This window comes from Prionailurus bengalensis, chromosome B3 (genome assembly GCF_016509475.1).
Source record: "Prionailurus bengalensis isolate Pbe53 chromosome B3, Fcat_Pben_1.1_paternal_pri, whole genome shotgun sequence".
Taxonomy (NCBI): Eukaryota; Metazoa; Chordata; class Mammalia; order Carnivora; family Felidae; genus Prionailurus; species Prionailurus bengalensis.
The window spans coordinates 111998748-112026328 of NC_057355.1; the positions used below are offsets into that span (position 1 = coordinate 111998748).

Here is a 27581-nt window from a genome sequence, read left to right on the forward strand (position 1 = left end):
TCCTTTACCACTAGTGCTTGGCAGCTCTGCTGCCTCCTCTTACTGTGGTGGAACTCTCTAGAAACTCAAAGGACCTGGAGAACACCAGTCACTTCTGAACTGGGCATTCATTACCAGGAGAAACCCAAACACACAGCTCTGGGCTACCAATTCCCCAAGGGCCATTTATTTAGCAGGAACTGTATCTAGAAATGTTGCCCTGGTTAACCCCATCCCTGTTGGAACTAAAAAAGCTTCTATCCAATGAGCAAAGTCACCACCACTGGTTTACCCACTCCCTGGCCGGCCCAGCAGAGCTGAGCCCTGAGAACAAAAAGGGGGGTGCTCTGGCTTAGAGGAGCTCCTCATTCTGCAAGCCCACCTAAGTGACCTCTGCTTCTCTCTCAGGTCCCCCCCCCCCCCCCATGGCCTCCAGAGGGCTCTTTCCTTAACCGTCTTGGCCTCTACAAGGGCAAGAAGACACCACCACCAAGAAGGATAAAATAAGTTTTTATTTATAGTCTTATAGTAAAGGGGAAAGCCTTAACTTGCAAGACAATTCTTGGGCAGTATGTACAACATACTTTTTATTTCCATGGAATGGAATCAAACACGGACTGAGACTACAGAGTACACACTAGAAATCAGCAAATGCCAGGAACGGAGTAGGAAAAAGACAAAGAAATGAGGCCTAAACACACAAAACCCTTCACTGGGATCTGCTGACCGCAGCCAGGACCAGGGCTGGATCACACAATGGGAACGGGGTCCAGGACAGTTGGAACGGGAATGGGGTCAGGGTGGGGAAGGGTCCGCACTGGGGTGCGGGTTTAGTACCAGGTAAATTGCTCTTGGTATTTACATACAAAATCAGTTGGCTCTATTTCTTAGAAATACACACGGAAAGAAAGGAAGATTTGATCATTACTTTATGAATCTGTCGCTTTGCAATACCGACGTCATCAGAAATAGGGACAATTCACTCAGATTCAAATTTCAGTAGCAGGAAATAAATATCCAAACATCATCACTGGCCCTCAATACAAAACCTCTACCCGACCCGATCCTCCCTCCTTGTCCCACCCCCTACCACCCCCTGGCGGCTACCACTTCACTGCTGCCCGCTGTCCCCCACACATACCACACGAGTGTCACGCAGCCCTCCCTAAGGTTGGCTGGGAGAAGCAGGAGTGAAACAGGCCAAAGACTCTGTGCTGCAAATCTGTCCCCACTTGTATTTATACCACAAACTTCTTCAAGGATCTGGCCTTTCAATAGGAGCGATAAATAGCTTTTTAGAAAAAAACAAAAACAAAAAATTAAAAAGAAGGGGGATTAATTCTGATTACTCCAAACTGGTCATCTTCTTAAAGTAGAGCAGTCCACAGATTCACAAAGTCTATCAAACGGAGGTGAGGGTGGCCTGGGAGGAAAGGCCTGGGAGGGGCAGGAGTCCTCCGGGCATGTGCCCGGCGGGGCTGGAGGAGCTGGTGGGTGGTCAGGACACCATGTGCTCAGAGGTCCGGCCGGCCGTCTGTCCTCCACAGAAAAAGCTGCCAAGTTGGGGTATTTTGGTTTAAAAATTCCTGGTGGGGACAGGGAATCCCTGAAGGGAAACATTAAAAAAAAGCTTGTGGAAATGGGGAAGGAGAACGAGAGCTGTTGTCCAAGAGCTTCTACGTAAAAATAAAATTAAAAAAAAAAAAAAAAAAGAGAAAAGAGGAAAACAAGAGTCTCTTAAATGGTTCTGAGGGTTCTAAGGATGAACTGAAAGGAGGATGGGACGATGGAGGAGACAGACAGTTTGTATTGCTGGCCTGCCCCGCGGAGCTTAGCTGGCCTCCATCCGGAGCTTCTTCCTGCTTTGGGGCTCTTCGGGCTCCGACTCCGAGCTGGAGTCTGAGCCTCCATCGAAGGCAGAGATGGTGCTGCCCTTGGCGTTGGTGTAGAGGCTGTTGTCTGAGGAGGGGTAGTTGGTCTGCAGTTGGGCACTCGACCTCGCCTTCTCCAGTGCACGGACTGAAAGGCAACCAAGCGAGCGGGTTACAGCCTTCTGGAGACTAGGGAAGCAACCGAGTCTCAGCTCAGGGTCCAGCCTGTTCTTCCGAAGGGCTTGCTGGCCCCCGAGGCTCAGGGTGGCTCAGAAGTAACTCCCTTCTGATGCCTGTTCCACCCACACACTTCATTTCCTTCCTCCTTTCCCAGCCAGACCTGGGGGCCCAGTGGACATGGCCAGCCACTCTGCAATGCCTCCCAACCCTAAAGAGAAGGCTTGTGATGTCACCATCCTGCCATGGAAGTCGACTGTAGAGACAGGAGCATACGCTCCCTGTGGGACCGAGCAGCACAATGACAGAGAAGATGGCCTGGCGATGCCAGGCTCCACAAGGGTGTGAAGGCCACACAACAGCAGGGAAGGATGACATAAGATGTCGGCCAAAGAAAAGTTCTGGCTTAGCTCTCTCGTACAAGATCCACTTGGAAAGACAAGCTGGACACTTGGAAGCAAGTCGCCAATGCACACAGCATACCTGGGCCTCTCGACACACAGCCCCTCCATGCAGGCTGCGTGGCCCAGTAACCAACCCGATACTGCCCCCCACTGCCCATCCCTCGGGGTTCAGCTCATCTTGAGCCTGGAAGGTCAACCCACTCATTTTATCTTATTTTATTTTATTTTATTTGAGGTGTTCTAACCCAGGTGGTTACTTGCATTTCCTTTTACTTGCATCTTCCATGAGGGAGGAAGAGAAGTGAATTCCCCAGGAACAAAGAACTTGATCAGCTCTCGCTTTCCCCTGTGGTTGTAGGAAAAGGTGGGTGTGAGCATTGGAGAACAGCATGGGCCTGGCCCATAGGCTGCCCTGATTGGACTACCATTGACAATGGGGAGGGCTCACTGTCCCTGAACACCTGGAGTTTCTGGTACTTACAAAGCACACTCCAATCCAAGGACCTCAAAGCTCTTTTGAGACACCTGATGCCAGGTGTGACCCCTACCGCAGGCAGAGCACCTGAGCCCCAAGAAGGGGAGAGATCAGGTCAGAAAAAAAGTCTCCAAATGTCCAACCCCTAGACTCCACTGTTCCCTCACTGGCGGCTCAGGTCCTTCCTCAGGATGGTTCTAACACTCAACTATTCAGGCCCAAGAAGCAGGGCTGCCGCTGCTTATGAGCACGCACTCCGTGACTGGTTCTGACTCTGCAGGCCCAGGTGCGAAGCCCTGACCTGGCCGGAGCACAGCAGGGCCGGCTGCCCCACCGGCTCACGTGCTCACCTTGCTGCTCCAGGAGAGCATTCTGCCGCTTGAGGTCATCGATATCTTGCTGGTGTGTGTGGTTTTTTCCTTCGCATATACTGGATATACTCTGTGGCTTTGTCTAGGATTTGGGCCCGGGATGCCTGTTGCAATATGAAAAAAAGCAAAGGGGACAAAATAAAGACCTAGTCCAAGCGGTGAGGAAACCATGCCTTTCTGCAACAGCAGCACGGGGGAATGGAAGCTGGAGGGTGAGGTGGGACAAGGCTGAGGAAACACAGGAATCGCTGCTAAGAGCCTTCTTTGTGCCAGTCAAGGCGTCGAGTGCTTTATGCAGCAGCACTCTCTGAGAGGCGGCTCCACCAGGGACCCGAGGCTCAGAGAAGTTTACTCGGTTAGCCAAAGTCAACAGCTAGATAGTGGCAGAGCCTGGATTCAAACTCGGATCCATCTGACTCCTGAATTTGTACTCCCCCCATCCCCTTTGGTTCTTTAGATTGCTTTCAACTTTCGGCCTGGCCATGTCTGAAAACACTGAACTACTACTTAGCCGAGAGCTTAGGCTACTCACTCTCTGCTAGGGTGTGACTACGGACAGCTGGTCCAGTGAGACAAGAGCAAGATCTCGGTGGGAGCCAGCTCGGGAGTTGGAGGAGGCTCAAAATTTTTCCCCAAGGTCCCTAGATTTCAGACAAACCCTGACTGTGTTACCTATTTCCAACTGAGCTGTGCTGCTGTGTCACCATTTCAGCCTTCCTGGCTAAAGAGGCTTTTGTGAAAGCTGTCAGAGCTTGATGTCAACACAGGAAGGGCATGAGATTGGGCCATTTCAGGAAGCAACCACACCTTTACCACAGCCGTGGGCAGCCTAGGCACTGCCCTGTTAGAGGAACAAGTTGATAAGCCATTAAAATGGATGTCAGGTTACTCTGCCCCTGAAGGCCAAACATGCCTGGAAGATTCCCTCCAGGTTGCAAGCATGGCCAGAGTTACTCACGGCCAAGCAGCCAACTAGCCAAACAGGTAGAATGGTACAAAGCCAAGAGGACTGATGCCCAAGGCAGGGCAGTCTAGAAGTTGAGTGTGGCATTCAGGCCACCGAGGCTTCTGAGGAGTAGCAAAATTTCTTACTCGGGGTAGGGCAGTACTCGACAATTCTGTGTTACAATCCTGGCAGGTCCTTGACAACCAGAACACAACAGGGGGGAAAAGGCAGAGAAAACATCCACACTCAGGATAGCAAAACTAAATCCACTTGTATTAAATCCTGGCAATCTCAATTTATATACCTCGGGCTGGGCTGGGCATCAGAGAAGTTTGCAAGGCCTGGATTTATTCACCAGTCCTCACAAGTACTAGAATTTCCAGGCTTTCCTCTTATAGCATGCTTAAGGCAATTTCCTCAAAAGGAAATTGTTCATATTCAACCATTTTTATCTGGTGCAAATTATATGCAAGGAACTGAGCAGACACTGTGGGGAAACAAAATGTATTAGTCATGACTTCTTTAGCCCAGAAGCTTACTTACTCTCTAGCTGAGGAGATAAATATATCTATACACAGACAAACCACAGGGCAGCACCAGCAACTGTAACTTGAGTAGCACAGATTAGAAAGGCCATGGGAAAGATGGCTTCTGGCTGGGGTGATTACCTACTGTGTGCCAGGCACGGGCCTCGGCCTCTGTGTGTGCGCAGGCATACACGTGCGCGCTCCCATCTGAAACAGTGAAGCCTGGTCTAACCCAGGGTGACATCTGTGGGAACGGGTCACTCTGGGCAGGGAGAACAGCACGGCATAGGCATGAGAGTGGAGACTGAGCCAGGTGTGCTTCTTGAATAGGGCACCTTCCGTAGGAAGAATGAGAGTACCGTGCCACCGGGGCTTGCAACTCTGGCTGCAAGGCTACTTCAGTTGCTGTTCCCCATTTCTGCTGAAGGGGACTTATTAGGTCTAATTATTAGGGGATAAAATGAAAAACAAAAAAAGGGGGCACATAATTAGAAAGGAGTAATGAAAATACTCTGCTTCTCTAGATACTACAGAAGGAATTTTTTTTTAATGTTTATTTTTGAGAGAGAGAGACAGAGTGCAAGTGGGAGAGGGGCAGAGAGAGGGAGACACAAAGCAGGCTCCAGGCTCCGAGCTGTCAGCACAGAGCCTGACATGGGGCTCGAACTCACGAGCTGCGAGATCATGACCTGAGCCGAAGGCAGACACTTAGCCGACTAAAGCCACCCAGGTGCCCCTAGAGATGGAATTTAGAAGTAGCACTGTAGGAAAGGTGGCAGAGTGGCAAGGAAGAGTTTAGGCATCCAGGAGACAGTTGCATTCTGGGCTCTGTCATTAATGTGCTCTGTGGCTGCAGATATAATCTTTCTCTCTGTGGCTTTTTTTTTTAAAGCTTATTTATTTGAGAGAGAGCGTGAGCAGGGGAGGGGCAGAGAGACGGGGAGAGAATCCAAGCAGGCTCCATGCTGTCAGTGCAGTACCCGATGCGGGGCTCAATCCCAGGAACTGTGACATCATGACCTGAACTGAAAGCAAGAGTCGGATGCTGAACCAACTGAACCACCCAGGCGCCCCTCTCTGTGGCTGTTTCTTATCTGACTAGAAATTCTCTGAGACCCCAATCAGCCTTCCAAATTCTATGCACCCCATCAGGATCCAGTTGCTGTGCATATTCACATCCCAGTCTCTCTTTAAGTCTGCCTATTTTTCCCACTAACAGTTCCCAGAAAGCAACACTAGCCCTTATTTAACTACTCATTTGCAGCTGGGACGAGGGGAAAGAAGCAAGATTGAAAATGTTTGGTGAGGACTCTTAATGAAATACCACACTGAGTAGCAGCCTGTGTGCGACCAGTTTCTTCTTCACATATTTACACATGAAACCATGAAGTGAAAGTGAGCAGTAAGCAGAGCACAACAAACCAAAAAGGGAAAAAGATCCTGTGAGTGGTGCAAGTTTCCATTCCAGGGCAGTTTTCACATGAAGATAAAATTCACAGATGCTCAGAACACAGAGGTCCCCAAAGAAGGTGGGATTGGTATACACCCGGCTCAAGGCCTCCAGAGGGCTAAGCACAGCCCTTCCATTATCCCCTGAAGGCAGAAGCGTCCCAGGCCACCTCTTAGCCAAGTCCAAAAGAATGGTTCAATTAATTTATTAATTGTGCCCTTCCCAGAGTACTCACCAAGTAAAATCCAACGAGAGAAAACTTAAAGCACAGAATACAGAATTCCCCCAAATTTACATGGGTATCTAGTCCGGGGTGGGGGGGCGGGGGTTGGCGCTGGAGGAACAGCAAAAGGTTGAGATGAGAAAATGCTAGACATCTAAAATCCCCTCTTCCTGACTTTCCAAACCATATGATCACATGCCTGGCCACAAGATTAAGGTGTGGGCAGGCCCTTCGCGCCTTTAGGAGTTTCTACTATGTGAACAATAAAAAGAAACAGACACGAACCTTGGGCTTTATGGTAGGACTGTGTGCAGCCCCAGGCTTTAGAGCATGGACTATGGAATGGCCCAGGGCTTTCGGTTTCTGTTTTTTGAAATGCAGGGTTAGCTAAGTCAGCAATCTGTGAGTGAGTGACTGAGCAGACCGAACTTGGTAAGTCATTGTGTCCACAGATGGACTGTTGCCTTTGGATACCTGTTAGGAACTGGGATAATTTTCTCCCTGCTAGGTTTTACAGTTAGGAGGCACAAATTCTGATTCCGCCTTTCTGAGCAGAAACCGATCTCTTTAATGGTCTGGACACAGCCCTGAGACAGCACACACTGTGGCTGGGGGGACCAAAGAGGTACTGGGCCTCTTATGTGACCGTGCGAGTCAATGTAAAGTGGCTCCTCGGGTTCCTCCTTCACCTGTGGGAGCCATGCAAAAATTCACTGGACAGCCCCGCCAGGTCCTGTTCCAAAGCCCCAGCTGCATTACAGCAGTACAAATGATGACGATGATAAGAATGGCAGCAGCTAACACTTACTGAGCACTTATTTAATGCCAGGTGTCTTCATACAACCTTCTGATGTATTACCTCCCCTATTTTATAAATGAGGAAACAGAGGCACAGCGCTCTAACTTGCCTAGTAGCAGGTAGTAGAGTCAGGATTTGAACCAAGGCCTCCAGGACACCTCTATTTTGGGAGCACAGAGGAAACTGTGGAACTAATAAAAAAGATGGACAGAAATGCATTGACAGCATGGTCTGAGAGAAGAGTCTGAGCAGGAGGGAAAGGACTACGAAAGAGTCATGTGATTTGTCCACACTGATGTCGATAAAGACCCAGGGAGGATGGTTTCCTTGGAGGAGTCAGAGTTTAGGTAAATCACCCCTGCACAGTTAATGAGTGCAGGGATAGAGCTGAAGCTGAAGACTAGTTTTTTAAAATTAGGTTGACAAAGAAATGAAAAAAAAAGTACCTTGTAATAACAGCAGCATTGAAGGAAGATTGTTTTTCTTTTTCTTTTAAAGACAAGTAAAAACCAAACAGGCTTCTAGCAGAGAAGAGACAAATAGAAAAAGCCTAAGGATGCAAGGTAGCTTGCATCTATCTAGGACTGAACCTGACCCCGGAGGAGGGGAAACACCAGCCTCAACAGTGCGGTTAGCCTCGTTACCTAACAAGGATAAAACCAATATGGACAAAGAAGACCCACTGTGGTGTGGCCAAGGGGCCCAGCAGGTTCCTGCCCCTTTTCCAGCTTGTGCCACAGCAATAAGGAGACAGAAGAAAGGGTCAACTCAGCCTCGAGAGGCACCCACTTGACTAGAACTCCATTTGGGAACACAGTGCACCCACCTCATGTGTTGCAAGAAGTGACTACATTATTTTACAAAAGGATCCAAACCCAAGAGTTTCATTCTAATTAGAACCTTCTTAAGGCCCCAAATGTTTCTTGAAGTAGTTAACACTGACATTCGGATAAAATCCAAGGTTACTAAATCAAAACTTTTTACATAAGGCACAGTTCCACATGTTTCTGGAGATGTAAAGCTTATTACAGTAATCTGGATTTGTGTAAAAACCACGTTATTTTAGAAAGCAGGCGGACAGAGGTAAGGAAGAGAAGAGTAGTGCTAGAATGTTCACATTAGGAACACCATTGCTATTCCCTGGGGTTCTAACCCTGACTCGAGAAGTAATCACCTTCGTATTCATCACCTTTCCTCCTCCCTCCTCACTGTCAAAATCAGGTGTTACCACTGCCTTGTTCCCTCAAGAACCAAAATGCCACATCCTGGGGAATGAAAAAAGAACTACTCACTAACTGACATTTGTTTTGCACTACATATTTTAGGAGACATAAAACCTTTATTTTCTGACACCTTGCACAACCTTTTACACATATTAAGGTAAAGAGAAAGCTAGGGCAAAGCCTATATACATTTCCATTTGGAATAGTCATCTTCTGAAAATAAAAATTAAAGAATCTGCACAATAAATCTGGGCCTGCATTAAAGTGGTTCATTCCAAAATGGAACCCCCATCAATGCCAACAAGGGAGGCTGTGGGATCAGAGCCACCCTCAAAGCTTCCTGCTACCAAGCCCTCCCCAGCCTAGACTATTTTGTGGCTTACTATGGGAAGGCATCATACCCTTTACGGGGCTTAGTTAAAGCCAGGAGTCAGACATTTGTTTAAGAGTCAACACAAATCATGTTTCAAACATGTTGTGCCCTTGGTAGTTTGAGATGAGGGTGTGACACTTATTCATCAAGGTTTCACCATGAAGGACAGGAGCACACATTCCCCAAAGAGGAAATACAACTAGTAAGTAAACATGTGGAAAAGGATTTAATCTTCCAGGTAATAAACAAAATACAAAATTAATTACTAACTCTGCCTACTAAATTAATTCCCCCTCTTCAAAAAAATTCCAGTGATGGTAATACTAGTACTTTCAAAACACTGTCAAAAGACTAGTCTTTTGTTTTTGTTTTTGTGTTTTTTTAAATAAGGTGTCTATTTATTCTTAATGTTTATTTATTTTTGAGAGAGGTACAGAGTGTGAGTGGGGGAAGAGCAGAGAGAGAGAGAGAGACACAGAATCTGAAACAGGCTCCAGGCTCCGAGCTGTCAGCACAGAGCCCCATGCGGGGCTCGAACTCACGAACCGTGAGATCGTGACCTGAGCCGAAGTCGGACACTTACCGACTGAGCCACCCAGGCGCCCCTAAAAGACTAGTCTTTTGAATTTGCTTTAAAGAAAAAGAAAGGAAAGAATGAAGACATGAAAACAATCCTCTCTAGAGGAATTCTGGCAACAAATGGCAAAACCCAGATGTTCTTACTCCTAGACCTAGCAATCCAACTTCTTGGAATCGACTCTATGGAAACAGTCACCTGCAACAAAATGGTCATCACTACATTATTTATAAAATCAAAAAATGAAAAGCAACCTAAATGGCCAACAGAAACATGCCTAATGACTAAATATATGAATACATCATCAGCTGGGCAAAAGGCATGGTATGTGAAAACAGCAAGCTGTAACATTTCTCCCATGTAAGGCGTGCAGAGGAAGAAACCAGAAGGGAATACACAGATTGGTGATACCATCATCTCCTTGCTTCTTAGATGCCATCAATTATTCCATGGATTTCATAATAGCAGCTTGTTGGGGGAGAACTAAAAAAGGCAAGTTTCTTTTGACGTTCACTTTAAGATGGCACCCAATGTCAGTCATATTAAAGTGGGGTGTCCAGTGGGGAGACAGGTCTTTAAAGTGCATGGTCGTCCAAATAGCTAATAAGCACTTGAAATGTGACTAGACTAAATTAAGCTGTGCTGTAAGCATAAAATATACTGGATTTTGTTGAAGTCATATTTATTTTTGCATACTAGGTTAAATAAAATATATTATTAGAATTAACTTCATCTGTTATTTTACTTTTTTACTGTGTCAACTAGAAAATTTAATTGTAGGGGTGCCTGGACAGCTTAGTCAATTAAGCGTCTGACTTCAGCTCAGGTCATGATGTCGCGGTTCGTGAGCTTGAGCCCCACATCAGGCTCTCACTGAGGGTGCAGAGCCTGCTTCAGATCCTCTGTTCCCCTCGCTCTCTGCCCCTCCCTGTTCACTCTCTCAAAAAACAAACAAACATTAAAAAAAATTTTTTTAATTGTATCTGTGGCTCACATTAAACATCTGTTGGGCAACACTTCTCTTCAAATCTTAGAACAACAGAAAGCTATAGGTTGGAGGAAGGGGAGGTTTTCCTCTTCCCATTTTTCCTAAACTTTTGTAATTTTGCTGCAAGGAAAGAAATGCTGAAGGGAAGCCCTGGAAACCAACTGGGTATCCTTCAAATCTCGAGATGGAAAAGCATTAGGTACGGTTTCCTGGCTCTCTAGTCCTCTCCATAGGAGTGAACCTTCCCCTGCTCTGCACTGCAGACACTTCCAGAAGAGTGGACAAGGCTTCTGCCCTCGAGAAGCACACCCTTTAGCTAGGTGATAAGATGGTCACAGAGAAAAGGGAGACATAGGCAAGGCCCCATGAAGCCCATGACCACTGGGGCTGATGGGGGAGCAATACTGTGGGGTTCTCTGGGTGGTGAACTGCTTGATATGAGCCGTGAAGGCAGGCAGGCAGACAGGCCCCGGCAAAGAGAACATGGAGGCACTCCAGCAGCCAAGAGTGCACAGGCTGGGGGGCCCTTGTGAGTGGGTCTCTTCACTGTGAAACCCTGATGTCATCCGGGCGGTAAGGCTGGAGTTGGGCCTTGAGAGAAGGAAGGAACTCCAACAGATGACATTTCTGGGGGAGAAGAGGAGGGTGTTCACTGCTCCACAGTCAGGGAAGGGGGAGAAAAAGCAGGAGGGCAAGGTGGGCACCTTCTTTAGAGAACATAAAATACCAATCCTTACCTTGAGGGGCACTGAAATGCCCTGGAAAGGTTTTCAGTAGCACAGAAACAGTTTACAAGGAATTCAATAAATAAGTACACTTACATTTGCTGAACCCAGGGATTAATGGAGACTCGGGCAACCACGGACAATAAATTTAAGGTAGAAAATTAAATTTTTGAAAAACCTAGTTGTGAAACAAATTACTGCACAGGTTGGAGTCTGGTCAGGTAATAATGAGTAAGGTGGTGAAAAGGGCAGGGATGTGCCTTACTTTCATCTACAACATAATCCCTTCAACAGCCCCATATGATGTAGAAACAGTGTTGCCAAATGAACTGCACGCCTTAAGAGGCGCCCACCAGAATGAGCCTCTCCCAGTATAACGTGGCCGGAGTGGATGGACAGGGGGCCTCTTTCCTTTAGTCAACAAATACTCTGCACAGTTCCTGTGCCAGGAACTGAGGGAAGCAATACGACCAGAAGCTGTTTTCCCTGCCTTCGTGGTACTTCTTATGGTGTGGTGTGGAGGACGGGCAGACATTCACCGGGTAGCTACACAAACAATTAGAACTGGGGTAAGTGCCCTGGTCACAGTGCTGAGTGACTTTACCAGGACACTGACCTTCAGCTATAAGAACTGTCAGGTTCCCGGTTACAAATGAGTTATCTGACAGACGCCTTAACATGTTAAGGAAGCGGGCTTTCATGGAAATGAAACAGACTAGCTCAGTATTTTAACCTCTCCTTCGATGCTCAGCATGTTACCTTATTATTGCTAGGTATTACATATAATCCTCTCTCCCAACAAGGGAGCAAGACCTTCAAGAGAAGACACTATTATACCTTTTAAACCTTTACAGCACTCACATAGGTCTTGGGTCTTAACTAAACAGGTGGGCACAACCATGTTGGCTGATGTTCTTTTGTTCAAGGACTGAGCAAGCCCACGGTTTCCTCTGGCACTCTCACTCCACAGCTACGTACTGGGAATTACCACGTGCCAGAGTCTATGGCAGGAGCTGACTGGGGCGGTGCCCTCATGTTCTCATCCAAAAGGAAAGAATTCTGAACTTAATGCTCACTAAAAGAAACCCCGATTTTATTTTCATCTTAGGTTATGTTCTCTCTTTTTAACACAGCTCTATCCAGAAAGGAGAAATCCATAGCACAACTGCCTGAAACCAATAAACATTAAGATAAACACATTTAGGAAGAGACTTAAAAGATGAGAAATTTCTATAAACCACCATACAGCTACAAATGGCAATGCTGCAATAGAACCTTTTATCACTAAAGTCAACCACGCTAAGGAGACAGTGTGATTGGATGCTGGGGCTAACTTATGGGGTGGAGGGAAGAATTATATCCCCATGTGAAGGTAAACTAATGGGCTGGCCACCAGGTCTTGAATCCACATCAACAGGATGAGTTCAGTGCCAGCAAGCCACCGGGTAACCCTCCCTAGCACCCAACCTACTGCCCTTAAAACAAAGAATAATTCTGTTCCAGAAAAGTAATGTCTTCCCAGAGAACAGTCGTTACTCCCTTACTCTGGTTGACTGGCTGATGGTTCTAATTCCATCTCACCTTTCCCTGTGGGATGTCCAGTGGAAGAACTACATGGGAAACAAGAAACTTACACGACAGAGTTCAAGAGTCTACTTGCTAACGCTGAGACCTATGGCAAAACCCAAATGGACCACCAACTACAATGGTCTATTTCTCAGAGAAGCTATGTGGACTCAGAAAAACGTACAGAGTTAAATGATCCTCAACTGTCTGCACTTCAGTGGCACCTACATATACCACCTCAGAGGAGAGTATTCTAGCAATAGCCCCTGAATGACATACTGCCAAGAATACCGGCTCTACCTTGAGGGAGCTCCCAACGTAAAGACAAGATATGGTAGAAAGACTGACCTTGGCAATTGGCAATCCCGCGTTCTAGTCCCTGTTCAGCTACAGACAGGGACCATGATCTCAAGTTGCTTCCTCATCTCTGACACAGTAATGATGGCAGGAACAGCAGTAATAGCAAACGTCCAATTCTATTAGCATAATACCTCAGAGAACTGTTGTGCTTACTTTTACATTGCATCACAGATGTTGATTACTGATTTTTTTTTTCTTACACAGAAGGTGATCATTTTTTATAATGTTTATGATAACAGTATAAATAAAGGAAGCCGAGGATAGAGTTTGGGTCTCACATTTAAAGCTATTTTTTTAATACAAGTATCCCCCATTCTTGGTTAGGATCCAATTCACTCAGTACTGGTTTTGCATTAAAAATCAAAAGGCTTAGGACACGTGACAGATGATTCAAATATTAAGTGAGAAGTCACATGGAAGTTAAAAATGCTCAAATCAAAGGAGCCTGGAGGCTTTCCTGCAAGAATCCACTTGAAGCTCACCCAAACTCACGATTATTTACACAATGTCACAACCTTAATTACTGCAATCCAAATCAAGAATTAGCCAATTTCCTTTAGGTTCAAATACCGTATTTTTAAAAAATTACAACATTTAATGAGCACAGGGAAGACTGAGAGACAAAGCACTCTTCCTGCTAGACTCCCTACAGCATCTATGAAACAATGCTGGCAGATAAGGAAAACAATGTAGACGGTGGAATTCAGATGCGAAGGGGCTCAGGGTTACTTTACTCATGCTCCGTGTGAAATATCTGGATTAGAACACAGAACAGGACTCTGAAATTAAAAAGGCACCTGGTAAATTCCCACACTAGGGCTTTATTAATGGGCTCCACATAACCTGGCCCCTTGACTGCTCTTCTCCCCTATTCCTGCTACTTCTCTGACCTCATTTCCTGTCACCATCCCTGCAGTTCCAGCCTGGCCACTCTGGCCTCGGCTCTGGACAGGCCCGGCAGTGCTCCCAGGTTCCTGCCTTATGGCTACTACACTTGCCTTCCCTTGGCCTGGACTGCTCATCACCAGATAGGTACATGGTTCTTTCTTTCACACTTCCTTCAAACCTTTCTTCAAATGTTGCCCTGCCAGTGAGTTTTGTCTGGCTTATTGAAAACTGCAAAACTTCCTTCCCTGTTTAATTTTCTCCACAGCACTTAACTGAAAGGCTATATATATTTTACGTTATTAGCTCATTTTCTGTCTTTTCCTCACCAGAATAAGCACTTCTGCTTGTGTGTTTTGTTCATGGCTGTCTCCCTAGCATCTAGAACAGTTCCTGCCATGTAGAAAAACCTCAAATAAGCATTCGATGAACAGACTGAGTGAATAAATGAACTGGCCACAATGAATGACTATTCAGTTTAAGAGGCTACCAAATTCAAATCATCAACTTCATTGAAGAAAGGAGACAAGAGGATTTAGGATACTGTGATTTTAAGGACTTAAGGAAGATTATTATGGTAATGCAAAATAGGCTGGATAAGGAAAATAGTACAGCTGAGCTCCTATGACCAACCTCTCCCAAAGTGTCCTCAAACTTAAGAATGTCTAAGAATCAGTAGTAAATCTGACATGAGTGATCCAAAGGCCACTTCTTGGGAAACATTGCCTAGGTGCCACTCCTGGTTAGATGTGAGAGACCTAAGAGAAGGGAGCTCATTCCATTTAATTCACCAAAGTCGTTTTAATCGATACCATGGCATATGAGTAAGCACTGACTGTCAACAGCTCAAACAAACACAAGAGATAATCCTTTGCATGTGTGTACTTTGACGAAAAGAATGAGTCTGTCTCCCCATCATAAAGATTTCCTGTCCTGCTTAGACGGTGTTGTGTCTAGGAATGCTGTTATCCTAGGTAAGCACCTTAGTTCAAGGACACTTAAAGCAAGTCCACGTTAAGTAGGCCTAACCCATGACAAATTCTGGTTTTGCAATACTAGGTATTCACTGGCCTGTTTTGTTTTTTCATAAAGGTCAGACTTACTCCATGCTTCAGCCACATACAAGGCCACACCTCAGATAAGGTATAAAGCACATGATTTACCAGAGTGACAGTATAAACAAAGTGAAACTATAATGGTTCCAAATTTGGCTCTGGATAACCAAACTCAGGACCCCCACCCACAGAACTGAATCAGGAGAGCTACGGAAAGTATACCTGAGAGCAATGATTTTTCTTAAAACAGCTGTTTCTTTAAACACTGTATCACTAAACAGAAATACACAGGTCCTCTTTCCAGTCCGCCATTTCTACCACTGAACTGCTGCAGAGAGCAGCTGGCTACGTTCTGTGTTCAGGATATAACTAACTGTGCAAACAGATGTTTTCTCCAAATTCCAAGAAGTGACCCCAACCCATACGCTTTTTACTCAAAGCTTCCAACTTTGTTTTTCAAATGTAGAAACAGCTGGTGCCTACCTCTCCAGGGAAAACATTAGTTTCTGGAAGGCCATCAGTGGGGCGGAGGGAAGCAGGAGAAGATCAGTTACTATTTTCCCTCCATTTCGTATGAACATGTCTCTTTCCTTAAGTCTTTTGTCCCATGGCTTAACATGCTCTTTATACGCCTTGAAATAACAGCTGTTGGAACTGGGAGATCACTAGTGTCCAGGTTGGTTCACATACATTCCTGAGAGGTCTCATTTAAAAGAAGTACTAACTTCAAACTATACAAAAGAAATTCTCGTGGAGGTCTAGGGAATCACTAACCTCAGAAATCCTTAGTGTTATCCCAAACTTCTATGGGCTGCTCCCTATACTATAGTTATAATAAATTCTTGAAGGAGTAATTTTTTTTTTTTTTACAAGTAATACTGATTTTAAAAGAGAACTCCTACTAATGTCTTACAAGCAGCTCCATTTTATCTGTCGTTATTTGCTAAGGACAGAGTAGGTGTGTAATGATACCCCAAAAATCAAAAAGTAAGGAAACCATGTAATTTCCTTCCAGATAGGTGAGTGGCCTGGTAAGCCCCACAGCAAGTTCCAAGTTAGTTGTGGCCATCAGTTTCTCCATAAACTCACCTTCTCTCCTTGGAGTGATGGGACCGAGTCCCGCAAACTGTGAAAGCTGTCTTTGATGTGGTCCCTACGTTTTCGTTCCAGTGCGTTATGATGAGCCCGTTTGTCAGCCTAGAAGAATGGGAAAAAGAGCACATTAGCAATGTCGTTCCTTTTGCTTGGTATAGGTGGGTGGGGAATAGCCTGGAAGTATATGCTGTCAGCGCTGTCCCTGGCGATTGGGCTGGGAAGGATTTGTCGAGGTGGGCAGTTAGGAGTCTCCAGAATTAGGATCTGCTAAAGGGGGAGAAAGGGGTGAGCAAGGCTTGCGACAGGAACATCCAAAGTAGCTCGATGCATCCAGCTCATGCATAAGTAAAATAAAAGTTATTCATGGGGACAAAGTGCAACTCTCCTGCAACATCAGTCTTCCCCCACAACTTACTTATGTGACAGAACAGCCGCCAGTCCATGGTTAGGAAGTGACCAGGGAAAAGCTCCAGAGGGGCCCCTTCATAAAATGTGATCACCCCCACTGTAAGAGATTCCTCATGGTGGGTGCCCAGGAAAGGAGTAAAGTCACTGGTGCAGTGCTTTTCATGTGAAACCGATCACCATGAGTCTGCTCTGGGCTCCAGCTTGCTAAAAGGGACTAGTTTAAGACCTGCTCACCAAATCATACAATCGAAACTAAAACCTCTAGAAAAGCCAGATGCGTGAATCTGAGATTATGACAGAGATGATAAAGACACCAAGTACATTCTGAGTTCCTGTTTTTTAAAGTGGATCCATGGTGCCATCCTGCCAAGGGCTTCCCCTCACACAGGCTATGCCAGAAAGTTTGTTCTTAGACAGCAAATCATCTGACACTCACAGGCTCTGAATAAATTTCCTCAGGCACCTGTGGCAGGTCAAGCTTATTTGGCAGTATCTAAATACCCACAGACTGGACCGAAGTCTTTATCCTGTCCTGCTTAGAATCACAAAGAACTATCAGCTGGAGAGCGACAAAGACTGGTGACAAATCACAAGCGGCAAAATACACTGGCTTCAGGCAAAAGAGAGTGCTGGAGAGCACTGCAAGAGAGCTTCAGCAGGTCCCTAATAAAAGAGCATTTCCTCCAAATGGAACACAGACACTTAACTTAGTCTAAAGCAAGAACCTTGATCACTTCCACACTTTGGGAATTATGGAGAATAATATACTCTGAGAATTTACCCTGAATACACAAGGTTGCGCTGAGCTACTCAAAGAGCAAGTCTGTATATGGAAATTTCGGGTAGCTTTAACCTACCCAGACAGAGCACCGGGCACTTTAGATATGAAGCAACAAGAGTAAATAACTTGGCTTAGACAAGAATGCCTCAAATGAATCCTTGTACTAGACAAGATGCACAGGCAAAAATCTATAAAGACAAGTCATGGGAATGAAAGGACTTAGAATTCTACTGTATAAGCCTAAGTCTGAGTCATTACAGAGGAAGAGGAGGCTGGGAGGAGCTGTGGTAACCAAAGTCCCTTCCTGGTGTCTCAAGCACAACACCTCACCTCTAGCTCTGCTGAATCGGACACCTGGTTCCCATCATGGCCATGGTTCTTTCTACATGGCATGGCAACTCATCTTCAGGGCAGATGCCTGGGCACTTCTAACACCCTCCTAACCTTGTTAAAGTCTGAATTCGTGGTAAAGTGAGTGCTTGCTGAACTCCAATGACATATGAAATCTAGGGGGACACTGAGGGAATGATCAAGCTTGGACACCAGATAACTTAAGGCTAGAGGTAGGTAGGTGTGCTGCACCACACAGCATTAGAACAAGAATGCCGATGCCTTCTAACAGCAGTATGAAATAACTTGGAAGTATTGAACATATTTAAGTACCCAGTCCTTTCCTAACTTACTGTCCCCTCTAGTCACCTACACAGGTAAGGTGGGCTGGGTTCTAACCTTGACTCTACCTAAAGCACTGAGAAGGTGGAGATGACATCTGCCTCTCTAGCATTTGTTACCTACTCCCTAAGATGGTTTATTTACATGCAAATTAATTGCACAGCTTTGGTCTCCAGCAGCAGCCCAAGATACTCCTGTCTACTAAATCACCCTGATTCCTGGCCCTCCTCCTGGCTTAAGAGCTGTGCACAGAAGCAGTGACAGCAGAGTTACCCACAATTCCTCTCGTTGATACAAATAAAATCCTAATTGTCTGTTTTCTTTCTGGGAGAGTCCTACATATCTCAAAAGGTTAGAATCAAGTTGAACTTGGTTTCACTCAGGCCTGCACTAGACAGGTGGAGCCAGGTATAATCTAACACCAAAATCATCCCCACAATGCACTACCCCTTTCCATTCACTGAGCCTTGAAAGGACTCAAATGGACAAGTCTTTTGGTTAGAGGATTGTTAAGTGAACTTGGCTGTGGACCATCAGCAGAAATCTTGGCTTCTTATCTGGGGAGCCAGCCAAGTTTGAGAAGTTGGCTCAACAAGGAAAGGCAGCAGTCCACTGCCTGGTAGAAAGCCTAGGCTGGGGACTGTTGTTCTCGAAGTAGTGGATGGAATTTCTGTGGTGGTTCCAGGCCCAATTTAACTAGCAGAAGGGTAGAATCTTAGACCAATCCCTGTTGCCATGTCCATCCCAAGCAGTTACTCTTAACCAGAGTCAATTTCAAAGCTCTCAGAGACAATGGCAATGATGTATTGTCTCCTCCCTAGGCCTCATCTGAAAGAGCAAATTAAAAATATGCAGAACTAACATGCCTAACTCCAGGCAACTCTAGACTAAATGATACCTCTAGTGGCTTGAAAGACCATATGAAAAACCTTTACACAATGCTGAGAATTCTGTTCAGGAAACATTTCCAAACCACAGAGATCCATCCAGCCCGATAATAATGTTCCCCTGCCCTCCCCCCCCCTCCAAATCATCCAAATGGAGGGCCAGTTGCCAGGCTTATCACTGCTTTGTTAACAGTCTTCACTTGCTGGAAACCTTTTTCGAAAGAGCCAAGATTTCAGAGTTGAGAATGAAAAAACAGGGTAAAGACTTCCAGTGTAAGGCATCTGAGATCCTCCCACAAACTCAAAACTAGTTTAAAACAAGGGGGTGGGAGTGGGGTGCGGGAAGGGCCAAACAACTGTGTGTCTTAAATAAAGCTCAACTCAAGAAATCAGCCAGCTTTCTGTTGCCCATACTGAGATGTTTGAGAATGAAGATGAATGGGACCAAACAAATTCTAGAAGACAGCAGAGGTTTTCCTGGGCTACACAGCTGGCCCGCAAATGCCTTCCTCCTTACATCCTATAGGAGCAGTGGCTGGATGCTGCCACTCTTCAACTACACTCAATTTGCAGTTTCTGCCAAAAAACCTTTCCTTCAGGGCATCCCAGGCTAACAGAAATCCTAAAGGGTTGTGCGATACTGAAGAGTGGCCCACAGATGCTCAACAGGAACTCCAGCACCAAATCACTTCCAGCTTTGACATCTCTGCCAAGGTTTTTATCCAGCCTCTCAGTTTTATTTCCACCAAACTTTCCATACTGGCAGCCAGAGTAAAAATCTTCACCTACAATTTGTCCACCTCTGACACTAACAAGCACGTGTATCTTAAGTGTTATTATATGTTGAAAGCAAACATTATTTTGCTAGCCAAGAAGTTGCTAAACTGGCAGGAGGTCATTCAAGCTAAGGAGGTGTGTTCAAAATCGAGGGAAATCTCTTTAAATTATTTCCTTCCAACTTACTGCACAGAGAATGTATCTTCCTTCAAGGCCTTACATCAGTTAGCAGCCTCATTTCCTACAAATTCTAGGTAGGCAAACAGCAGGGGGAAATAAATGCTCCATTATTCAAGGATGCACAAGGTTTTCGAGAACGATGCCATTTCCGGGCTATCTGACATCTAACCCCACCTATAAGGAGAATCTTCTTAACTCCAATACAAAGAATGCTCAGCATATACTGAAAGTTGCTCACTAAACACGTACTGCCTTTAAGAAATTCAAAGATTGCATTTTAGAGGAGAGATAATGTTGCTTACTGTTAATAAGCTACTCTTATTAAACACAACCATGGAAAATACACAGTTCAAAATTCTCATCAGAGAAGATCTATTTATTACTTCTGATGGGAAGCAAATAGGAGAAATAAAACTGAATTTCTAAGCAACTTAACTCATTTTAATCAACATGAAAACTGCAACATGAAATAATGGGCAGCTGTGACGAGAAACCACTAAGGTCCTTAATAGGAAGATATAAATTTCAAGTTCCCAACACCTCTCCTGCTAGAAGCCAAATGCCTACTATACATTTCTAAACTCAACTAAATACATGTGTTTTTGAGGGTTTTTTTTTTTGTTTTTTTGCTTTGTTTTGTTTTGTTTGGCATCATTTGGTGCCTAAAAGAACTTGGGAATGCTATTATCCAAATATGCTCTCAAACTACAGCCATTTGAGAAATTAAAAATGCCTTGGTCATGAAATTTTAATCGAAAACCAAGTTAGATTCCACGATCAACAATTTCGCCATTACGGGCATCTTGAAAAAGGACTTTAAAACATAAGAACACCTTTTACTCTAACAAACAGGCGTATTTAAGAAGCCTGGCATTTCTGTACCACTGTCAACACTCTGAAGCACACACAAATTACATGCAGCGTGCAGCACTTCTACGCAACTAATTCCAGGTAAAACAGACAGTGGCTTCCAAGTAAATTCCAATCTCAAAGACGACCAAGCTCATTCCCTTCTAAGTAGACTGTAATTCCCAACAAAGCACAGAGCACTACGAAGTTAAAAATATTTAATAGGAGGAAGACCCACACGTGAAACTGCACAGATCTGTTTCTATACCCCTTAACAGATATACTGTAACTCTAACACATCCAGCTGATACGGATAATAAGCCTTGAGTTTCCTAACACACTAACCCTACATTTCTCGTCTACTTTCACTTTTTTCCAAAAGTAACTTCCCAAACAGAAATAAAACAAAAGGATTTACTTCGTATGAAACATACCCGTCCCAGAAAAGTTTCTCTAAAATGCAGATTTTTCCCTCCAAAAAAGAGTAAGATAATACCAGTGGGACTGTGAGATGCATAAAATTTAGTAATAAAAATATTATTTCCTTTACAAAGCTTACTGGTCACTGGAGAAGCTGTTTTCCGTTTGCACTGAGGCAACAGAAAAAAAAATTCACCAAATCAGTTTCACTTTCTGTTAGAGTTAACCTCACTTCCTAACTATTCTTGCAGAGAATCTTAAATTTCTCACACAGTAAGGCTGTATCTACTGTAGTGACCTCATAAAAGACAAATGAGGGTCTCTTTTTACATTAGGACCCACAGAACCTTCCAAATAACTTGTTAGAAGTTCTTCTGTAGTCCTGAATATTTGGTTGTTCACAGTCCACAACCTTTTCTGAATACAAAGCTTATGAATAGTTCCCTCCGAATTAAAAAAAAAATGTATTATCTATACTAAACGGCAGGAAATAAAGTGATGTATTCACAGAGAAAAGAACCCCGAAATCCTTTTTACCCTATTTGTTCATGATAACTGTTTGATATGCCATAAAAATTTATCTGTTGCTTCTTCTTTCCATGCTCTTATGATTATTTTGTGCCAGATAATGTTTAAAAGTCTCGGCAAAAAGGCATGCCTGGATGGCTTAGTTGGTTAAGTGTCCGACTTTGGCTCAGGTCATAATATCACGGTTTGTGAGTTCGAGCCCCACATCGGGCTCAGTTCTGACAGTGTGGAGCCTGGAGCCTGCTTCACATTCTGTTCTTCCTCTGTCTCTGACCCTCCCCAACCCGCACGCGCTCTCTCTCTCTCTCAAAAATAAACATGAAAAAAAATTAAACAAAAAAGTTTCAGCAAATAGATGTGTCAAATTAAAAACAGAATCAAATCCACTCCCACTGCCCACCTCCCAAAATCAAAGAGAAAGATCTTAGGCACCTTAACACCAAACTAAAAATATCTAAGAAAAACAATGACATTAGCATTCTAGGAGAGTGGAAACATTTTAATAATTTAATAAAGCAATTTACATCAATACCCATGTGGATGGATATTTTGAAAAGCAGAAAGCTTTCAAGAACTGTAAGCCAAACTTTCACAAAGAAAACTCTCTCACTGGAAAGCCAATGTAATTCTAATTCAAATAATGATTCTGCAAAGGAGGCCTAACCAATCCCTATCCTCCAACCGTGATCAAGCCCTGGAATACATTTTATAACTGGAAACTTGGCGGGGGGGGGGGGGGGGGGGAATGTTTTAAAAAGACTGGGTTCTAAACACGAAACTCAACATTCACACCATTAAGGGTAATAGTAACTAAAAAAAAGGAACTGAATTTCCAAATACATGTGTAAAGGTAAGTATCTGACAATACTTCAAGGAAAAATAGAGCAAAATCTTTTTTGTGACTATTACCCAGGGATAATTTTTTAAATCTTATGGAACAACTTCATACTCCAGATTTTATGGAAATATTAGCTCTCAATAAACATTTTTCTTAATGCCTATCTGCTTGGAGAACCTGCAGAAACTTTGCCTGCTCTACTGAACAGTAGGTACAAGGCAGTGGACGTGCTTTTATCCTGTGATAACAGAAGCATCAAAGTGGCATCCTGCAAATTCTAACAAGTCCCCAAACATCATGTCAACAATCAGAAAAGTAAAAAAATCTGGATTTCTAATCTTTCTTCAAAACAGGAAGATCTGGCAACAGTGAGCCCTCACTCCCACATAACAACAACCCACTGGAGTTTAATGGCTGTCTTTTCAGTAAAGACATGTGCTGTCCAGAGCCCTAGTCCTCACCTCTGCTCTCTACTTTATTCCTGATGATCTTACTGCCTGGGCCCCCCAGAGGCATCTGAATTTTTGACCCCCCATTCTATAAACTCTGTACCGTTCCCATTTGTCAAATGTTAAGACACTCTGATGTACTTCTCTTCCTCTGACTCTGATTTATTTTGTGTCTATTCTTTTTTTCTTTCTCTAATCTCTTCATGGAACACCCACCACACTGTCCCAGACTGGAAAGGCATGAGATTAGTGTCTATCTAAATCCACAGAACATCTACTGAGAACATTAATATCAAAACCCTGAGAAATTACTGATAACATTGTATGATCTCAACCGCCACCTTTTAGCAAATCTGTCTCTACAATGCCACGCTTTCCTCAACAATTTTTCTATTTTCTTTATACCTCTCCTTCACCGCAAATAGACCACAATAAACTGTTTGTGACACTTTCCTATTCAACCTTTGGCTCCTCTACATTTCTAATTTCTGCATTAGAAAAATACCAGGTTGTGCTAGACTCTATAGGCCTATAGAAATCACATGACTTTTGGTTAAAGATGATTTTTCGCATGTGGCTTCAGCCTCACACAACTACGCATGTATTGTTTAGAACCTACTTGTTCCAAAGTAAATCTGACAACTTTGACCCAAAATAATACAATTTACTTCAGAATGACACATTTCTCATTTTACACTTACAAAGTGACAGCTAGATCACCCACGTGAAAACTACTGAACGATTCATTTCTTTGCAAACAGCTCCTTTCACTCACCTACAGTCCACTGAAACTTACCACCTGAGTCTAGAATGATGAGATTTGCAAACCCGACCCCCCCCACCTAGAACCCCAGAACAAGGCCCCGCCTCACCTTAGCGGTTAACAGGAGAGTTTACTACAATATTAAAAATAATAGAACAATCTCTTTTTCTCTCTGACCCCAAAAAGGACTAGAACTGAACGGAAATGAAAATGAAATGGAGAGTAGGAGACGTACCGCAGATTGAAACCTCGGTTGCTCTTCCTGGAATAAGAGAGAAAAAAAATAGAAAATATAGAAGTTATTTTTACACTTCACATTCAATAATAAGAAAGAAAATGCCGGCGGCGGAGGAAGCGGCGGGTGGGGAGTCGGCCCGACCCCCCTCCCTCCCTCCCCACCCCACGCCGACATCACCCCAGCGGGATCCGGTAGCGGGGCAGGGGGGTCCCGAGCGCCGCCCCTCCTTCCAGGATCCGACATCGGCCGGAGGGGATTTAGAGCACTGTCTCCTCCCCCTCGCACCCAGCTCGGGGTATCTGGGCACTCCCAACCCCTGTCCGCTCTCCCTCACCCCCCAGGATCCGCGGGTCACGGGAAGAGGGTGATCGCGGACCCAGGGGGCAGGTCCTGAGCGTCGTCCCCTTACCCGGGATCCGGACAATGGGATCCCAGGCGCACCCCGTCCCAGTCCCCCGGATCCTGAGCGGGATAGGGTGGGAGCGGGAGGCCGCAGCACCCTCCTCCACGGGGGGAGGTGGGGGTCCCAAAGGCCGCGTGTCTCCTCCCCACCTCCAGTCCCAGAAGGCCGCTCCGGCTAGGAGCCCGGAGGGGAGCGAGCCGGGAGCGCGACAGAGGCGGTCCCAGTCAAGGGCGGGGGGGTGGGGGGGCGAGGGGGGTGGGGGGGAAGGGGAAGAGGAGGAGGCTGCCCGACCCCCTGCCGCCGTCGCCCCGCGGAGAGCCCCGGCCGCTGTCCCCGCCTGACAACCCGTACGGGAAGGAAGAAGCCCCAGGACTCACGTCGCTCTCCACCTCGATGTCATCGTTATCGCTCATTTCCTACGGCCCAGGGAGCGGCCACTGCAGCGGCGGCGGGGAAAGGGGAGGGGTGCAGGGGAGGGGGAAGTCACCGACAACAACAAGCCGAGTCCCCCCACACACACACTCACTCACTCACTCACTCGCTCTCTCACTCACACTCACACACACACGCGCACACACACACACAACACGGGCGAGAACCACCTCCTCACTGCAGCACCGGATCAACGGCGGCACGCACGCCCGGTCGGCCCCCTGCCACGTGACCGGGCCCGTCACGCTGGGGCCGCCGAGACTTGTAGTTGTCGTCCCTTTGACTGACGGCCCAGCTGGAGCCAGTAAAACTACAAATCCCATAAGGAACTGCATATAGTCGTCGCCAGCCCAACCTGTTGACGGAGCCCAGGGCGCCTGCGTGTCCTGTGGAGGGGGCGGAGAGAGAAGCGGCGCGATGCCTGCTGGGAGTCGTAGTCCGCAGACCGCGAGTTGTCAGGAGGTTTTCTTCCCAAGGCAGCAGAGGAGGCTGCTGGGAAGATAGGACACGTGGAGGGAGTTGGGGCTCCAGGAGCCGGGCATGGTCTGAGCGCTGGGCGCCGGGCCCAGGGGGCAGGGTGGAGGCTCTGGGGGAGTAGCCGGCTGCCTAAATAACGATGCCTCTCCTCGTACGACTAGTTTTACTTTGTCTTTTTGGTGCCTGAGTTGCTCTGCATTGCGCCCTGGGGCGTAACCCACTAGGGCCGGGGTTGGGCGGGGGAGGGGAGGGGGGTGCAGATCTTGCTGCTGCAGACTAGGGGGCGCGGCTCCGAATGCCCGTGCTTACCTTTGGGATCTGGCTGTGGGGAGGTGTCAATGGCAGGTGTTAAGTGGTGTTACAGGACAAGCAGGATAACCGGCCTTGCTGACGGACCGCTCCCAGCCTTGAGAATCTTGTATTCATTCACGCGGGGTAACCATGCCTGCTACTCATCGTGAGGCTCCTGCATTCATTGACCCCCGACCTTCATCAACCGTTTACTTGGAAGTAAAACCCCTTCTGAGTTTGTTGTCGCCCACGTAGATTAGGGAGTGCACAGTTCAGAGTGCCATATTTAAGAATTGCAAAAAGTATCAAAACGGGAAACCGCACTCTATCCAGTTAAAATCATATTGAACACCTACGATGTGCCAGCACGGGGATGTCATAGTGTATGAAACTGGACGGGTCCCTGACTTCATGCAGCTCACATCTATAGAAACAAAAACAATACTGCGGCACCATCATTTAAAGAGTGTACAGCAAGTCCTACAGGAAGGAAAAACAAGACACTTTTCAATCCTGAGGTAAAGTAACTGAACTACTCTTGTACATCCGGTGTCCAAAACGAAGGACATTTCGAGCTTTTCCGTTAAGTTACTGATTCCCTAATGAAAACCATTTTATCACTAACCTTTGAATCCAGAAATTTGGAGATATGTGACATATCTCCCCATGTGAGCATATCATCAGTGCTTAAAAGACAGATGTCAACATGGTAATCTTCCCTTTACATTTTTCCTTTAAATAGCTGTTGTATTTTTTTACTTAGTGATTCAATCCTAATGAAGTCTGCATATCCTTGCAATTAAACTCATCTTTTCTAAATATTCTGGTCTCCTAGTCTTCCTTTCACATCTAGTGGGGGAATACAGACCAAAGCAGATCTTTGTAAGAGCTGAGGGGCTGTAAGGCAGACAGGGAAGGTAGTTCTGGGTGAGTTAATTAGCTGGATATTAGAAACAAGGGCTAACTCATATTAGAAACTAGAACAAACAATTATTTGGTGCCAGTTATGTGCAAAGCACTATAGGACAGCACTGGCTACAAGTTAAAGTCACTCTGGGGCTATTAAAAATTCTGATGCTCAGGCTGTACCCCAAACCAATTAAGTCAGAACCTCTGGGGGCAAGAAGCGGGCAACGGTATTTTTTTAAAGCTCTCCAGGTGATTCCAATGTGCAGCCAAAGCCACATTACCTTGGCACTTACTAGAAATACACCCCAGACCCACTGAATCAGGTCTGCAATATGACAATAGTCCCAGGTGATTCATCTGCACAGCAGAGTCTGAGAAGCTCTGATGAGGGACGAGGGGTCAGCCAGTGGGGAGGGCAGACTACCTCCATTTTCTCCTGAGCTCTTCCACAGTGTGGCTTCCACTCCATCACTTGGCTAAAATCACTCTTATCCAGGCCACCAGCTACCCTGTATTGCTAAATCCACCACTCCTCTTTCTCAAAGGCCAAGAACTACCCCCCTCCTCAAACCTCCTTATCTGCCTCCCCTGACTCCTCCCACTCTGTTGTTTGAGTTTCAGCGGCTCTACAGTGGCTCTGGTGGCTCTCCCTCTTCCCCTCCCACCCTCTGCCTCACGGGATCCTCCGCCTCCTGCGGCTTTCACGGTCATCTCTCTGATGGTGACCCCAAGACTGAGTCTCTTCAACTTTAGATTGTTATTTTCAATTTGTTTCTGGACACCTCTACTTGGATTATTCCACAGGCAACTCAGAACTTGAGGCTTATGGATGAGTGAGAAAAAGTAGGTTTGATACAGCATTTGGAGTATGACTCACTCAAAATTGAACCTATCTGTAGGAGTATATATCTGTAGAGAAATGTGTAGAAGGATGGCCAGCAAACATTTAATAGCATTTGTTTCCGGGAGGTGGGATTTCCGATGATTTTTCTCTTCTTTTTAAGTGAGCGGCATCATTCTCATTCAAACGGTAGGGCTATTAAAAGACAACCACTATCTCGGAAGGTCTGTTATCTTTCCTAAACAGCAAACTTCTCAAGCCATTATCCTTAGGAAGACTGCCCCATCCTTTTCCCGAGTCACTTATGCTTGCTTTCTCCTTATTTAGGGGAAAGGGTATAACCTTGAGGGGCTCAGCGGGAACCAGCTG

At 45.6% G+C, this 27581-nt stretch overlaps 1 protein-coding gene across 1 annotated transcript; it reads right to left on the bottom strand.

Moving 5' to 3' along the window:
• Window positions 1-473: 473 nt before the first annotated feature.
• On the bottom strand, window positions 474-24920 carry MAX (MYC associated factor X). The gene is given in 6 exon segments (XM_043556368.1): window positions 474-1998; window positions 3257-3323; window positions 3325-3381; window positions 16064-16171; window positions 23857-23883; window positions 24640-24920. Coding segments are annotated over 6 exon segments (483 nt in total). The 5' UTR covers window positions 24676-24920; the 3' UTR covers window positions 474-1810.
• Between the last annotated feature and the right edge of the window lie 2661 nt (window positions 24921-27581).